The sequence below is a fragment of the Phocoena sinus genome, chromosome 1, assembly GCF_008692025.1.
Source record: "Phocoena sinus isolate mPhoSin1 chromosome 1, mPhoSin1.pri, whole genome shotgun sequence".
NCBI classification, from domain to species: Eukaryota; Metazoa; Chordata; class Mammalia; order Artiodactyla; family Phocoenidae; genus Phocoena; species Phocoena sinus.
The window spans coordinates 15,652,835-15,667,877 of NC_045763.1; the positions used below are offsets into that span (position 1 = coordinate 15,652,835).

The following is a 15,043-nucleotide window of genomic DNA, read 5'->3' on the forward strand; positions in this document are numbered from 1 at the left end:
TCCCAGTCAGCATTCTGGACAGGAGGGAACCAGGAGAAGGAGGGCGGGAGTGTGGCTGGCAGGGAGTGAGGCTCTGTCAGGAAATGAACTCCGCCGTCTTGTTCTGGGCTTGGCCAGGCCCCTGAGACGGAGAACTCCTGAAAGAAGGCAGCTGGGGATACAGCCGCTCCCTCCCAGCCCCTTACCTTCCTCCTACTGTCAGTCAGCCCACTGCAGATACGCCAGGGCTGAGAGCTGTCTGGGCCGGAGCCACAGAGAGAACATAATTAAAAAGACACTGCTGGCCTACCTGAGGATCCTTGCTTGGGGACACAAGGAGGACATAGAAGCAAAGAGTTCCCTTCTCAGAGCAAAGGCAGAGTAAACAGCACTCACTGAACAGCCTTTTGCAAATAAATGGCAACAGGCTACCAGCCCGCTGCAGCTTTGCCTGGAACGTACATCACCGAGAGAAAGATCCAGAAAGAATCTCAAATTCATATTCCACACCCTCTGTTTGACTTTGCTTCCCACTCCCACCCCACCTCATGAAGGCAGGTGATTGCCTGGGAGGGTCTCAGGAACCTCATAGAGAATCGATACCCTGCCCTGAGAAGCGCTCCGAAGTCTTTGGTGTTGGAATAATGACAGTCATACATTCTTTTATGCATTCAATCAGCACTGAGAATGCCATGGGCAGCAAAAATAGACCTGGCCTCCAGGGGCGTGCACTCCAAACGGGATGACGGATGTGAATCAAGTCATCTCACGGGAACAAGATGCATCCTTACAAACTAATGGAAGTGCTCAGAGGGAGAGAAGCTCGGCTCTGTAAGAGGCAGAGAAAGGATGCTGGGCATGCGTAGACTGGCTTCCCGGCGAAGGGGGGCCCTGAGTTGACACTGAAGGAAAATAGGAGGTCACTAGTTTATAGTGGGTCATGGGGTGAGCCTTCCAGGTAGAGTGCGGCAAGTGCAAAGGTGGAGAGAGCACAGGACACATCTGAGGGATGGCATGGAAGCTGGGAGACACACAAAGTGTGGCTGGGAACATGATGACAGATCAGCTAGAGAGGCAGGCAGGGCCAGATCACACAGGGCTCTAGGCCAAAACTTTAAAAGGTTTTGGTCTCTATTCTAGGAGAAATAGGAAACCATTGGTGGGTGAGAGAGGGTGGCGGGGGTGATGGAAATCTGTCCAACTTGTGTGTTGGTCTGTTCATTCTGGCCACTGGGTAGAGAATGGATTCCGGGGTTATTCAAGAGGCCAGGTAGGAGCTGCGGCCCAGGTGGAGATGGTGATGGCCGGGGCAGGGATGTTGGTGGCAGAGGAGCAAAGGCATGGATGGATGCCAGGGTCTTCCCAGAGATAAATCATGATCTTTGGCAATAGCTTAGGTGTGGGGGTGGGAAAAAGAGGTGCCGAGAACGGCCCCCAGGCTTTTGGTCTGCACACCTGGAGGGATGGTGGCTCTTTTCACTTTAGTATCTTTGGAGTGGTGGGGGTGGGTGTTTCTCACTTCCCTTACACCCCAAGTGTTGACTGTAGTGGGTAGATTCACTGAAGTCAGCGAACGAGGGGCTTGGTGAGCTATTTCAATCGTCTCATTCTGCAGAGGAAGCATCTGAGGCTCAGAGAGCACAGGACTGACAAAGGGGTGGGATCAGAGCCCCTGGACTCCCGTCCGGAGCTCGGAGAGCACTGCCATGGAGGAGCTCAGGTTGGACACGAGGCTGCCTGGGCTCTAACCCTGCCTGCGCTCCCACCCACTGAGTGAATCCGGGCAGGTCACATGTCTTTAGGCCTCAGTCTCTCTACTGTGAAATGGAAAGAAACGGAATGACCACTCCTTCTCTTCTGAGGGGTGGTCAAGAGTCACTGTGGGTCACTGAGTGGGAAGTAGTTGGGGGAAGTGAAGAGAACAATGCTTTGACTTCCTGTGGGGGCTGAAGTGGGAGAACTGAATTGGGGAGGGATGGGAGGTCTCTCCCCACTTCCTGCCTTCCTGTCTCTTGCAGGCCCTGAAGGCTGAGTAGCCATCAAGATGCCTGGTCTGCTGAACCAGATCACAGGGGCAGCCCTGCCCCTCACCGCATCCGACGTCACCTCCTTTGTCAGTGGTTACGCCCTGGGTCTCACCGCCTCCCTCACCTATGGCAACCTGGAAGCCCAGCCCTTCCAGGGTAAGGATCCCTGTTGGTGCTTCCCCAGGACCACCTGCTCCTCCAAGCAGAATCCCCATCCTGACATGTATTAGCTGATTGACACTGGACAAGTCACGTCACCTCTCTGAGTCTCAAGTTTCCACATCTGCGAAACAGGAATACCGCTTCTGCCCCGCAGGTCTTAAAGCTGGTAGCAAGTCAGCTCAGGATTCGAACCCACGTTGGGGCTTGGCCCCAGCCCACTGTCCCAGCCCTATTTATGTTCACGAGACATGCCCACCTGTGTCAGATAGTCAGTCCTCCACTTTCCCCAGTGAGCCTCACAGTAGGAGAGGCATCCAGACTCAGTGGAAGCCAGGAGCTCCCGGTCGTAGGTGTGGCTCTCGTCCCCGTGACCTTGGGGAAGCCACTGTCCTTCTCGACATCAGGGTGCTCCTGCACCTGTTTGGACGCCAGGGTTTGCAGGAGGGACAGATGAGGTAATACATGAGGAAGGACAGCATAAAATGGAAAACAGTGTGCAAATGAGTCATCAGTGCAAGGCAGTCAGGAGTGTGGACCGGCGTTCCCCTGCAAGAGATGTTTGTAAATTACACTCCTCTCCTTGCACTTAAGGAAGGGAGTTATGGGAAGGCTGGCCAGGAGGGTTCTGCGTAAAGGCTTGTTATGGTTAGCATCTCTTCTCATCCACAGTGACGGGGGCCTCCTAACCCCCAAACTTCATGTCTCGGGGCACCACCCTCCAGCCTGACCTGAGCTTCTGAAACTCTTTCAGTTCCCAAAAGAAACCTGCAAGGGAAAGTCTCCTCCCTGTGGAAACCTCCTGGGCAGAGCAAATGACACTTTTCCTCTGTTCAAGGAAACCTATAGAGGGTGGCTTAAAGTGAGACCCGCGAGGAACCCAGGGACTAAATTACTGAACAGCTCTGGGACAGTCCTTTGGCTTTCCACGTGCAGAAAGGACAGTCCCCCCATTTTGTAGATGCGGAAACTGAGGGTTGGGAAGCTGGGATTTGTGGAGCATTCACCATGGGCCCGACACTGTGCTGCCCTCATGTTAGCGGGCAGATGAAATGAGATACGACCCTGATCCTCTGAGTGTGGTACCCCAGCCATCGGCATCACCCAGAGCTGGTTAGAAATGCAAAATCTCAGGCCCTGTCCCAGAACCACTAAGTCAGAATCTGCATTTTAACCAGAGCCCCAGGTGATTCATGTGCTCTTGAAGTTCGAGAAGCACTGAGATATAAAGATGTAGGGCACGCACTATGGGGGATGTAGTTTAATAAGTGGTGGCTGGTTTTTCCATTTTCATAACGACCCTGAGTTTGGCTCTATTATCCCCATTTTTACAGATGGAGCTGTGAGGCGTAGAGATGCTAAATGTTTTTATCCAAGGTCACCAGACTGGGGAAGGGGGCAGGGCCCAGATTAGAACCCTAGCCCTATTCCTCCAAAGCCCCAGCTCCTGGGTGCCATGCACGGGACCACCACACAGAGGTGTCTTATTCGTCCCACACATCAGGTCACGTAAAAATCCAGATTTCCACTCTCTCTTGAAAAATCAGAAGCCCTGGTCACACCGGCCTCACAGGCCAGCAGAGTAAGAGTTGGCTGGGACAGGGGAGCAGCCGTCCCTTTCCAGCTGCCCTGCAGCTGACACAGAGCCTGCGGCTGTGCATCTCCTGCCCAGCCCCCAGAACCGGGAGGCCCCAGCCCAAGTTCTCTCTGGAGTCCTCCAAGTGGCAGTGAGTACCATCCACTCGGATGGCAGACCAAAGGCTCCAGTTCCTTCTCCGGGGTGGGGCATGCAGAGTGGGTCTGGGGCACCCCGCAATGCTGGACCCTGCTCTGGCAGGTCTCTTTGTATACCCACTGGATGAGTACACCACGGTGATCGGCTTTGAGGCAGTCATTGCCGACCGAGTCGTGACAGTACAGATCAAGGACAAAGCCAAGATGGAGGGTGGCCACTTAGATGCCACTGGCCTCCGAGCTACAACTGTTGCAGGTAAGAAGGCCAGAAAGGCTGTGGCAGGGCCTGGGCATGGCTGGAGTCTCAGGCAGACTGAAAGGGCAGCAATGGGATAGGGTAGAGAGAGCACTACACTACGAGTCAGGAATCCTGTGTGACCTCAGGCCAATAATTAACCTCTCTGAACCTCACCTTACTATCTGGAAAATAGAGGTAATTGTTTCTGTTCTCACCTGGAAAGAGTGATAAGGCTCAAAGGAGGCAACAGAAGGATTGTTGAGATATCTCTAAAAAACAGAAGAGCATGTCATTTAAGCTCAGAGGTTGTAGAATCAGTCACACCAGGATTTGACTGCCTATCCTGTTGCTTGCAAGCTCAGATAAGAAATTAAGCCTCATTTGTAAACTGTAACTAATAATCCTATGCGTCCAAATCTCAACAAAGAGCATGCAGAACACCCATCACAGCCCCTGGCACAGAGTAGGTACACACAGCATGGCTACTGATGCCTGCTACTGCGGCTACTGCGTCTCAGAGAGGGTGAGCGACTGGCCCAAGGTCACACAGCATGTCAGTGGCAGAGCCAAGGCTTGAGTCCAGACCAAGGATCATATGATATGAGATTCTTACCATTGGATTTATGATGGAGGTGAAGTTTGTTCACCTGATCATGGAGATGTTCAAGAATCTTTTAATGAACACTCACGATGTGAGATGCAAAGTTTCCCCCAAGATTTTAGGACTTCTCCCAGCCTGGAAGAATAGCTAGGACATGCCTGGTAGGGACCACGATAGGAAGTTGACAGTGGCTATGCCAAAAGCGGTCCAGATAATGTCAGAGGAGGGAAAGAGCGGTCCAGGTGGGACCTGGGAGGCTTTCGTGGAGGGGTTGGATGGATGGGTAGGATGGGCTAAGAAGGACTGAGGGATGGGCCTTTCAGATGAAAGGAGACAGCATGGATCCTGGGGGAGGGGGGAATGCTCCAACGTGATTCTCGGGGGGACATAGAGTCTGCGGATAGAGATGTGACCCTCTGTTGGGGATTTGTGGGTCCCAGTCTCCCAATCCCCGCAGGAGACAGTGGAAAGTGCACAGGCCTGGCATCAGACCCATGTAGGTTCAGATCCTGGTTCAATAAATCAGTTATTTGTTGAGTAATTTGAGCAAGTTGCACCCACACGCTGAGCCTCAGTTTCCCCGTCAGCAGAACAGACTGCTCTAACCTAACACACAGCAAGCGTAGAAGGGTTGGGAGAGAATGTATGCACAGTACCTGACGCCAGGCCTGGCACTGAGGAAACATTCTGCATCATCCCTCCTTCCTGCACACCAGGAAAGGTGGCTTTGGACGAGGATTTGGAGCGGATCCTCTTTGTGGTCAACCTGGGGACAATCGCCCCTATGGAGAACGTCACCATCTTTGTCAGCACCTCCTCGGAGCTCCCGACGCTGCCCAGCGGGGCTGTGAGAGTCCTACTACCTGCTGTCTGCGCCCCAACCGTGCCTCAGTTCTGCACCGAGAGCACTGGCCCCTCCAACCAACAGACCCATGGGTGAGGAGCCCCTGCCCAAACAAGGCCAGAGTCCCGGGTGCAGCAGGGAGATGGGCCGGTGGGAAGGATAGGAGGTGAGGCTGAGCTCTGTAGCTGCCCCCGTCTCAGTAACTGTCCCTCCCCTGCTCACATTTCGAGCACTTAAGAATCTCCCTGAAATGCTCTGTGTTGGTACTGGTCAGAAGTGTTAGGATTTGGACAGCTTGGTATCAGAATTTCCAGGCTTTTTTTTTAATGCACTCAAGAGGTATTTTCAGAGCACCTAGGTGCTAGACACTGGGGAGGGGGTGTTAGGGACCCAGAGGACACGAAACCCACATGGTCCCTTGCCTTTTTGGAACTTGGTGGGAGAGATCATTATCCAACAGATAACACAACAAATGTGAACTGTTTATGAACTTGCATGCATAATTAATTATGTGAAAAGTGCAGTAAAGGAGAGGTTCATTGGCGAAGAGTATAAAAGAGGGACCCAACCGGGGAGTGGGGGGTCTGGGGGCCTGGTCAGGCTTCCCTGAGGCGTGGTATTTCAGCTGAGGGCTGAGCCAGGAGGGGGGTGGATATAGGCACAGAGAGAAGTGTTCCTATAGGTGAGAACAGCAGGGGCAAAGGCCCTGAGGCAGCAAGGACAGGGCCACAGAGGGGGACTGAAGGACAGGTGACATGAGATGAGGCTGCAGAGATACAGGACACCCGGTGGCCCTGGCAGACTTTGGATTTCTCCCCGAAGCAACAAGGAGTCTTTTTTTTTTTTTTTACATGTCTTTATTGGAGTATAATTGCTTTACAATGGTGTGCTAGTTTCTGCTTTGCAGGGCCCGGAGGGTACACTCCAGGACAGTTTCTCTATACTCCCCCGGTGGGGGAGGAGGGAAAAGGGGTTGGGTCACAGCCTGAGGCACCTGCAGCTGAGATTGGGGCTCCTCCCATTTTCCCACCTGTAAGCCCAGGGGGACTAGCGTTTCCTCTGCAGGGAGAGAGGATGCCAGTTTTAAAGTAGCCTGATGCATACAGGAGATGTCTTTTGAAGTCGTGTATCTTATCATTCAATTCGTGTCATTAAAAAAAAAAATCTGTTCCACAATATATTAGCACCACTGTGGTAGAAAAACAACACTTGAATTAATTACCAGTTAAACTACTTAACTCCCCCTCCCCAGCTTTGAGCCTGAATCTTTGAGCCAAGTTGAAATCTGGGAAGATGTACCGTATGTATCTAGGAGTTTCATACATACCCTGGTTGGGCTATGGGGACAGCTGGGAGCGCGTGCCCACTGGGACACAGAGGACAGTGACAGCAAACCCCTGGACACCACCAGTTAAAGTGCTGACCTCAAGGTGACCTGACGGGGAGGGGTTATTTTAGCCTCCCACATGGGGCCAGCCCAGAGGGCACTCCTCAACCACACCACAAATAGTAATTAAACACCTACCATGGGGCAGGTACTGTTTTGGGTGCTGGGAATACAGCAGTAAACTAGACAGACAAGGTCCCTGCCCTCGTGGGGCTAGCATTCTAAGGGGGGAGACAGACAATAAAGTAATAAGCCCACAAACATGTCATTTGTTGGGTGATGAACTCTATGGAGATAGTTGCTACAGAGGCTAGAGGGGGACAGGATGGGGTGGGTGCTAGTTTCGCTAGAATAGACAGGGCTTAGGCAACACTTGAGGCCTGATCTGAATGAAGGGGGCTGGCCATGGAAGTATACTGGAAGAAGAACATTCGGGGCAGGGGGCAGAGTGGGCAGTAAGTGCAAAGGCCCTGAGGCAGCAACAGACTTGGTATGTTGGAAGAGCAGCTGGAAGGCTAGTAAGACTCTAGCAAAGTGGGAGAGTCAGCCTGTGTAGGGCCTCGAAATCTGGAGTGAGGACACTTGTTGGTACAACAGAGAAGCTGGTGGCACCAGCCAGTCTCAGGCCAGGGAACACCAGCTCGTGTGTCATCTATATAAATGCTGCCATAGGCGCCAAGCCAGGTGCTTGGAAGAGGCAGGACCTAGCAGACCTGGGGACATTCAAGACCTTGGTGGATCAGGGAACAAGAGGCCAAACAGTCCCCGGTGCCCCTGAGGTGGCCCTGATAAGCTAATTCCTGCCTGTTAAAGCAGGCAGAGTTAACAGAGATGCTCTTGGGAGACGCCTGCATCCAATTCTGATGAACCTCAAAGTTGCTTAGATAGAGGGACATGGGAAAAAAATAAGAAAAATAGATAATACCAAGTGTTCGTGAGGATGAGAGAAGGAAACTCTCGTTCATTGCTTATGGAAGTGGAAACTGGCCCAGCCACCCTGGAAAGCAATCTCGGGCAATACTCGGTGTGTGCCCTTTGACCCAGGGATCCCAGAGAAATCCTTTTATACATCCAAACATAACACACGGATGAAGATGTTCATGGTGCTGGCGTCTGTGATCAACAGGGAGGTGAAGGCAGGAAGAAATACATACAATATAACAGATGGCCCCAAGCCATAGCACATCAGCAGGAAAGACTTTGCTTTGCAGACAGCCACCTGGACAGAGCTTACAGACACAGTGTTGGGTGAAAGAAAGGGGAGCAATTGAATGAGATTCCTAATACAAAGCTTTCTTTTCAACCGAAAGTCATGGTGTCTTTTACAAAAATATGTGCATATTCAGAGCATGTATCAAAGACCTCAGAAGGCATGACCATAGAGGGGAGGGAAATAGAGCAGAATCAGAGACAGGGTGAGGGATGACAAAGATAGAGACCTGAGCGTTCAGCAGTGACACTTTGCTAAGCGCTTGCTCAAGACGGCTGTGTCATTATTATCCCCATTCAATGATGAGAAAACCAAGACTCAGAGAAGTGGCTTTATGCGAGCGTCCCCAGCTTGCAGAGACAGAGCAGGTATTCCAGAAGCGATGTGACGTATGTAAAATGCTTCACGGCCGAGCCACAGAGACCCGGGTGAGGACGTACACTGCCGAGTCCCAGTGGTGGCAACTTAGGCTAGTGACCTCATGTAGCTGAGCCTCGGTTTCCCCACGTGGTGGGGGGGGGGGAGATGAGGGCTCTGAGGCCTTCCTCTGGGGGCGTGGTGAGAACAGTGTGAGCCCCCATGCCTGGTGCCTGGCCCATCCATCGTAGGTAGTGGTACCTTAGGTCTGAATCCAGGCTCTCCCTGCAGGCAGGCTGAGTGAGACTGTCAGCATCTGGGGTGGAAGGAAGCCCCTCAGCCCCTTTTTGGGTGGGGCTGCTGGGGTGCCAGGGCTGCCTGGGACTTGCCATTTTCTCCATGTCTTCTCGTTCTCCCCCCTGCCTCAGCCCTGACTGGCCGCCTCCTCCGCCTCTCGGCCCCCTTCCCAACAAAGACAAGCATTGCTTCGGCCCCCGGGACCTGGACTCCTGGAACAAATTGAGCCTGGCGACTCTCCTGGACACCGATGTGTCCAACCCCATGGAATACGAGTTCAACTTCCAGCTGGAGATCCGTGGGCCCTGCCTGCTCGCAGGTGAGAGGGAGCTGCCTAGACCCGGATGGGGCTGGAAAGAAGATTCGAGGCCACGGCGGGGTGGGGAAAGGAAGGGGAGGGAGGGAAAGCTGGCCAGCCCAGATGGAAGACAGCCTGAAGCTCATGTCCCTCGCCCCCGTTTCCTGCTCCCCAGCATGTGGCCCAAGATGAGTCTTTCCCAAGGACAGGTTTCAAGGCTGTCCCCACCCTCACCTCAATGGCTTCCCCAGGGAAATGTCCACGAGGACATGGCCGTCCGGAGTCCGCGGTCCTCGGTCTTCTTCTGGAGCCACAGCCACAAAGCTGCTTCCTGCTCTTCCCCTTGCATGGCAGAATCAGCTGGGGAACTTTCCAAATCCCACCACCTAGACCCCACCCCAGAGCTTCTGATGACATTGGTCTGGGGTGAGTCCTGGGCATTGGAACATTTAAAAGTTCCCAGGCGATTCTAACAAGCGGCCAGAGGCGGGTACCATTGTTCTGATGGTTCCCCTCCCCCACCCAGTCAAGGTTTTAAAGAGACACTAGGATGTGGTTTCTTGTCAACAAGGGTTCTCCCAGAGCAGCAGGACATCCCAACACAAGAGGCATTTATGGAGTGCCCACCGATGGAGCATGGAGCTCTTTCTGTCTTTCTGTGCCCTGTGAGGAAGCCATTCCTTTGACCCCCACTGGATCCTGAGGTCAGGGCAGGAAAGGCCATTAGAGCCCATCTAGCTAAGCCCCCCTTTTGCAGACGGGGCAATTGAGAAGACCTGTCCCCGGTTTTACACAGCAGGTCAGGAGCCCCTGAGGGCGCTGGAGTGCCAGTCATCTCTGGCCTGATTCTCAGGGTCCCCCAACAAGCTCCTCTCTCTCCGGGGACTCCTGAGCCTACCCCACTTTTCTGTGCCACTCAGGGGTGGAGAGTCCCACCCACGAGATCCGAGCTGACGCCTCCCCGTCCGCACGCTCCGCCAAGAGTATCATTATCACCCTGGCCAACAGGCACACCTTCGACCGGCCCGTGGAGATCCTCATCCACCCCAGCGGTACTGTGCACCAGGCGGGGCCCCCAGGATGCCTGTGGGAGGGAGGAGGTGCTGATCCCATGGGGCACAGACACGTGGCCCCCCACCCAGTGGCCACTGAGAGGGTAGGGGCGCGTGACAGAGGAGGAGACCAACTACTTGCCGCCTGGGAAACTTAGCGCTAACCGGCAGAATTGAGTGTCTCCTGCCCCATTCTAGCTCCTGAGACCCCAGGGTCTCATCCACCCAGTGGTGTACTTTGCCCCCAGGCCAGCTGAGCAGAGATCTTTGAAACCCTAAGCTCCATGAGACCCTGGCAGCTCTGAACTCTCAGGGAGCAACTCATTTGTCTCTTTAAGAATTCATCGAATGTTTAGATGCAAAAAGATCAGAGCCCAGAATCACTCCCATTTTACAGATGGGTACACTGAGGCCCAGGGAGGGGCAGTGAACCACCCACAGCCACTAGGCTCTCCTGCCTCCCAGCTAAGGAGTCTTCTCAGGGTCCCACACTGCCTCAAGCAGCCAGGGATCCCATCCCCCTTTTCCAACTGGGAGTCCTCCGCACTGTGAAGATCTGCCACTCCACCAAGGCCCCCAGCATCACCCTCACCCTCGGGCAAGTGCCAAGAGCTGATCTCATCTCTGCAGAGCCCTACATGCCACATGTCCTGATGGAGAAAGGGGACATGACCCTGGGAGAGTTTGACCAGCACTTGAAGGGAAGAACAGATTTCATTAAAGGGGTGAAGAAGGACAGCAGTGCAGAGCGAAAGGTGAGGGTGACTGAAGCAACATCAGGGGTGGCAGAACTGGGGTGGCACCGGGGACTTGGTCTTTGCTGGACCAATGAGGAGCCTGAACCTGGGGTTGGGGTGGGTGTGACTTGCCCGAGGTCACACAGCAAGCTGGTGGCAGAGGGAAAGTGGACGTCCAGATGCAGCAGTCACCCTGGCACTGCCCTCCTGCTTCCTGCCAGGTCACCTGTTCCTAGTGCCACCAAGGTGCCTAAGCCAGGCAAAATTCTAGGCTGGTGGCAGAAAAAACCTTGGTCTCCTCCAGGCTAATCCACCCCCAAGAGGCATCAAGGACCCTACAGCCGGGTGCCCTCCCGGCTCCATCTCTACTCCTGGGCCTCCCTTTTCCCACCTGCTGAATGGGTCTCTTGCTCTTCCTGCCTCTGGTATCCCTGCTTGCTATTAGGTAAAGAATAAAGGCAGAGCAGGGAAAGCCTGAGAAAGATCCTTTCCCTCTGCCCGCCCCTCCCCCATGAAGTGAAAGGCTAGGGCTCCATCAGCAAGGGGTTGGGGGTGGGGAAGGGGGTAGGAGGATGCTGAGCCACAGCCACAAGCCACCACCGCAGCCTCCCTCCTGCTCGTGACCCTGCACATCGAGCCGGGTCCTGAGTGCCAAGGTAGGCTTAAGAATCGCGGGATACTTCTTTTTATTGTCTCCCCTTTTGAGATGAGAAAACTGAGGTTTAGCACCCAAAATAACTGGTGAGCTGGGAAAAGGGAGTTGTCTTTGGTGACAAAGAGGCTAAGGACTTTGCCTTGCTCATGTGGGGCAATTGTGCTGGATGTAAGGGCCCCCCGTTCCTGCTGGCCTGATTGGCAGAGGAACAGACGAGAACACGGAGATAACTTACAGCTGATGACATCATTCCCTTCGGTAGAGATCCCACTGGATCCTCTGCTTTGTGGGGGGTAGGGGAGTTGGCGAAAGGAAGGTGTAGGTGGCTCAATGCCCATCCCCACGTTAGAGACCCCACTGGAAACACCTGTCCTCCCAGAGGTGCCCCCTCACCCAGATGAGTCAGTTGGGTGAAAAGGCTGGAGACAGGCTCCCATAGCGGTGGTGGGAATGCCGGGGGTGCCACTCAGCTCTGAGAACTGCAGCACGTGGGCAAGGGGTGTTGGCAGTGAGCCTCCCAGGCGTGCCTGCCAAGCCTTAAATCAATTAGCTCTGGGACCACTGAGGCAAATGAGAATTAATTTGCCACCTTGGGTTGGTTATGCAAATACCCTGTATCCTCATGAGCTCCAGGGATGACAGCCATCAACCCACAGCTGCTAAGAAGTGATGAGTTTATTGTAACTGGATAATGGGAGCTCAAGACATCAGAGGATCCTGAGCCCGGACCCCCACCCCATGCCTCGGAGAGGCAAAAATCGGGCTCCTGTCACTACCAGATGTGACTGTTGCTGCCTTGGGCTCTGTCGTCAAAAGGGCCAGGCTGGGCAGTGGCTTTTGGCAAAAGAGCTCCCAGTGGGAGGGAGGAGGGCATCCAGAGGCATCAATCAGGAAGAGTGAGTGGGATGAGCTGTCAAAAACTGCGATTTAGCAAAGAGGGGGCAAATGACACAGGGGGAGACATTATGTATGAGAGATGGAGATGCAGAGAGAAGCAGAGACAAATAGAGACAGAAAGACAAAAAAACTGATGCACATAGATCAGTAGCAGACAAAAAGACCCACACAGATTCATCCTCTCATTTATTCATTCAACAAACACTAAGTGCCCAATAGGTTCTAGGCACTAGGACGAAAGCACTGAAAATGACACATCCTTTCCTCATGGCGCTTATATTCTAGCACAGGGAAACAGACAAGAAGCAAACGCATGAGAAAGATCTGTTTAGGTGAGGGCCGGGGGCTGTGAAACACAAAGCAGGACGATATGATAATGAGTGATGAGTACCGGGTGCTGTTCAGCCAGGTGTTTAGAGAAAGCCTGTCTGAATATGAGACCCGGTGGATTGTGAAGCGTTGGAAGAACACGCAAAGAACTGGAAGCAGAATAATGGCGATGCGTTTGGAAAACAGAAAGATGCCCAGTATGGCTGAAATGTAGGGCAAACATGAGGTGGACAGGTAGGCAGGGGTCAGTCCTTAGGGGGGCTTCATGAGCCCTGGTACAAGGTGTGAGGGGAAACTATTGCTTAAGCAAGAGAGTAACAAGAAAGATCACACTGCCTTCTCTCTATAGAAGGGACCACGGGGAAATAAAAGTAGAGGAATCAGGCCAGGAGGAAGCTATTGCAAAGATCCAGGCAAGAGATGGTACTGTCCTGCGCTTGGGTGATTGCAGCGGAGACAGAGAGAAGAGGACAAGTTCAGAATGTATCTTAGCTGCAGAACAGACAGCCCTCTGCTGAAGGAGTGGATGCGTGGGGTGAGGAAAAGAGACGAATCGAGGACAACTCTTAGGTCTTTGGTTTGAACAGCTGAGCATGTGATGATGTCATCTACTGAATTGAGAAAGGGACCCAAATAGACAGAAATTGAGAAATAGACAAAGAGAGATATGTACACGCAGAGACAGTCAGATACAGAGACAGAGAAAGTAGAGGTGGAGAGAGAGGGCGGCAGAGTGAGGAGAGAGGAAATGAGATTCAGTGCAAAGTGACCGGAGAGTCGAGGACAGTTCAGTAGTGGTGTGACAAGGCCAACTAAGAGGACACATGTAAAGATACAGAACTCTGGTGCTGTCCTTCCTTTAATGTTTACTGAGCCCATCTCTGCACCAAGCTCTATGTTAAGCCCTGGCGATGCAAGAGACTCGAGCATGACCTGCCTTCAAGTAGCCCCCGAGCTAGAGGGGAGACAGAGAGATGAGCAAAAACTCACAGTGTGAGACATGCCTGGGTCCCCATGACAAATAGTAATGGCAGGAGCAAGAGCGTAGATGGCTGCTGTGCAGACAATCTCTCTGCTGGGAAGCCGTCTCACAGGCATTGCATTTAGTCCATACAACTCAGTGAGGTATGTGCTCTTGTCCTCATTTCATGGATGAGGAAACTAAGTCCACCAGGAAGATGGGGGCAGGTTTTCCAAAGAGGTAAAATTTGAAGCATGAGTAGGAAGTTATCAGTGGGAGAGAATCAATAAACCAGAGAATCCAAGTTCACAGCCAAAATGAGCCAGAGAGTGGCTTATCCCCTGGGTGTGAAAGGGAAAGAAACCACTATTCAACTGAGGACCTGCACGTGTGCCAGGACCTTCCCATTTGCGTGCCAGCTCAGTTCATCCTCAGAACCACCCTGAGAAATGGACATTGTTTGCCCCGTTTTACAAAGAAGAGTCAGACCCAGAGGAAGGTCTTGCCCAATATCACACAGCTGGACGGTGACAGAGCTGGGATTCAAACCTAGGCCTTTCTGTTGCTGCAACCTGTGAATGTCTAGCAGAAGAGCCAGGTAGGGTCAACCTGGGAGTCTTTCACACAGAGGGTGAGTGGGATCCTGACAAGACTTGGAGAGTAATGGGGGACCAGCACGACCCCCAGGAGTAGCTCTGGACCCCTTGAACGCCCAAGTGAGAGAGTTTCCCTTTCTCCTCCAGACAGAAATCATCCGGAAACGCCTCCATAAGGACATTCCCCACCATTCTGTCATCATGCTCAACTTCTGTCCTGACCTCCAGTCAGTCCAGCCGAACCTAAGAAAGACCCATGGCGAGTTTATCTTCCTCATCGACAGGAGTGGCAGCATGAATGGGACCAACATGCACCGAGTCAAGGTACCTCTAAGAGGATCCCTACCCCCAGGATCTAGGGTCCCAGGGTGCCCGGCTTCTCAGCACTTTCTGTCCCAAGCATCCCTCCTTCCACACCTGAACCCGTTCCTTAAATGACTATCCATGGCTAAGAGAAATGACAAACAACTTTTTGGTATGTCAGTTTAAACAGAAACCCCACCCAAACTCAACTCGCTCCCAAAATAAACCCCTGAAGTGATCTGAGCAGAGGTTAACTGCTGTCCATTTACAAGGGATGAAGTGATCAGTAGCTTCCCTCGGCATTCTACACGCCTTTGTTGTGTCCCTGTTCTGGCTAAAACACCTCACTAGGTACTAGGTGGAGAGGGATACAGAGCAAAC

General features: G+C 53.0%; 1 protein-coding gene across 1 annotated transcript in view; it reads left to right on the top strand.

Annotated features, from left to right (window-relative positions):
• Positions 1–2,023: 2,023 nt before the first annotated feature.
• Positions 2,024–15,043, top strand: part of VWA5B1 (von Willebrand factor A domain containing 5B1) — a 39,997-nt gene continuing 26,977 nt past the window's right edge. The window contains exons 1-8 of the mRNA XM_032653514.1: positions 2,024–2,162; positions 4,003–4,175; positions 5,418–5,674; positions 6,298–6,307; positions 9,017–9,152; positions 10,052–10,183; positions 10,814–10,938; positions 14,507–14,683. Of these exons, the coding sequence (XP_032509405.1) occupies positions 2,024–2,162; positions 4,003–4,175; positions 5,418–5,674; positions 6,298–6,307; positions 9,017–9,152; positions 10,052–10,183; positions 10,814–10,938; positions 14,507–14,683 (1,149 nt within the window). The remainder of the gene's footprint in view (positions 2,163–4,002; positions 4,176–5,417; positions 5,675–6,297; positions 6,308–9,016; positions 9,153–10,051; positions 10,184–10,813; positions 10,939–14,506; positions 14,684–15,043) is intronic.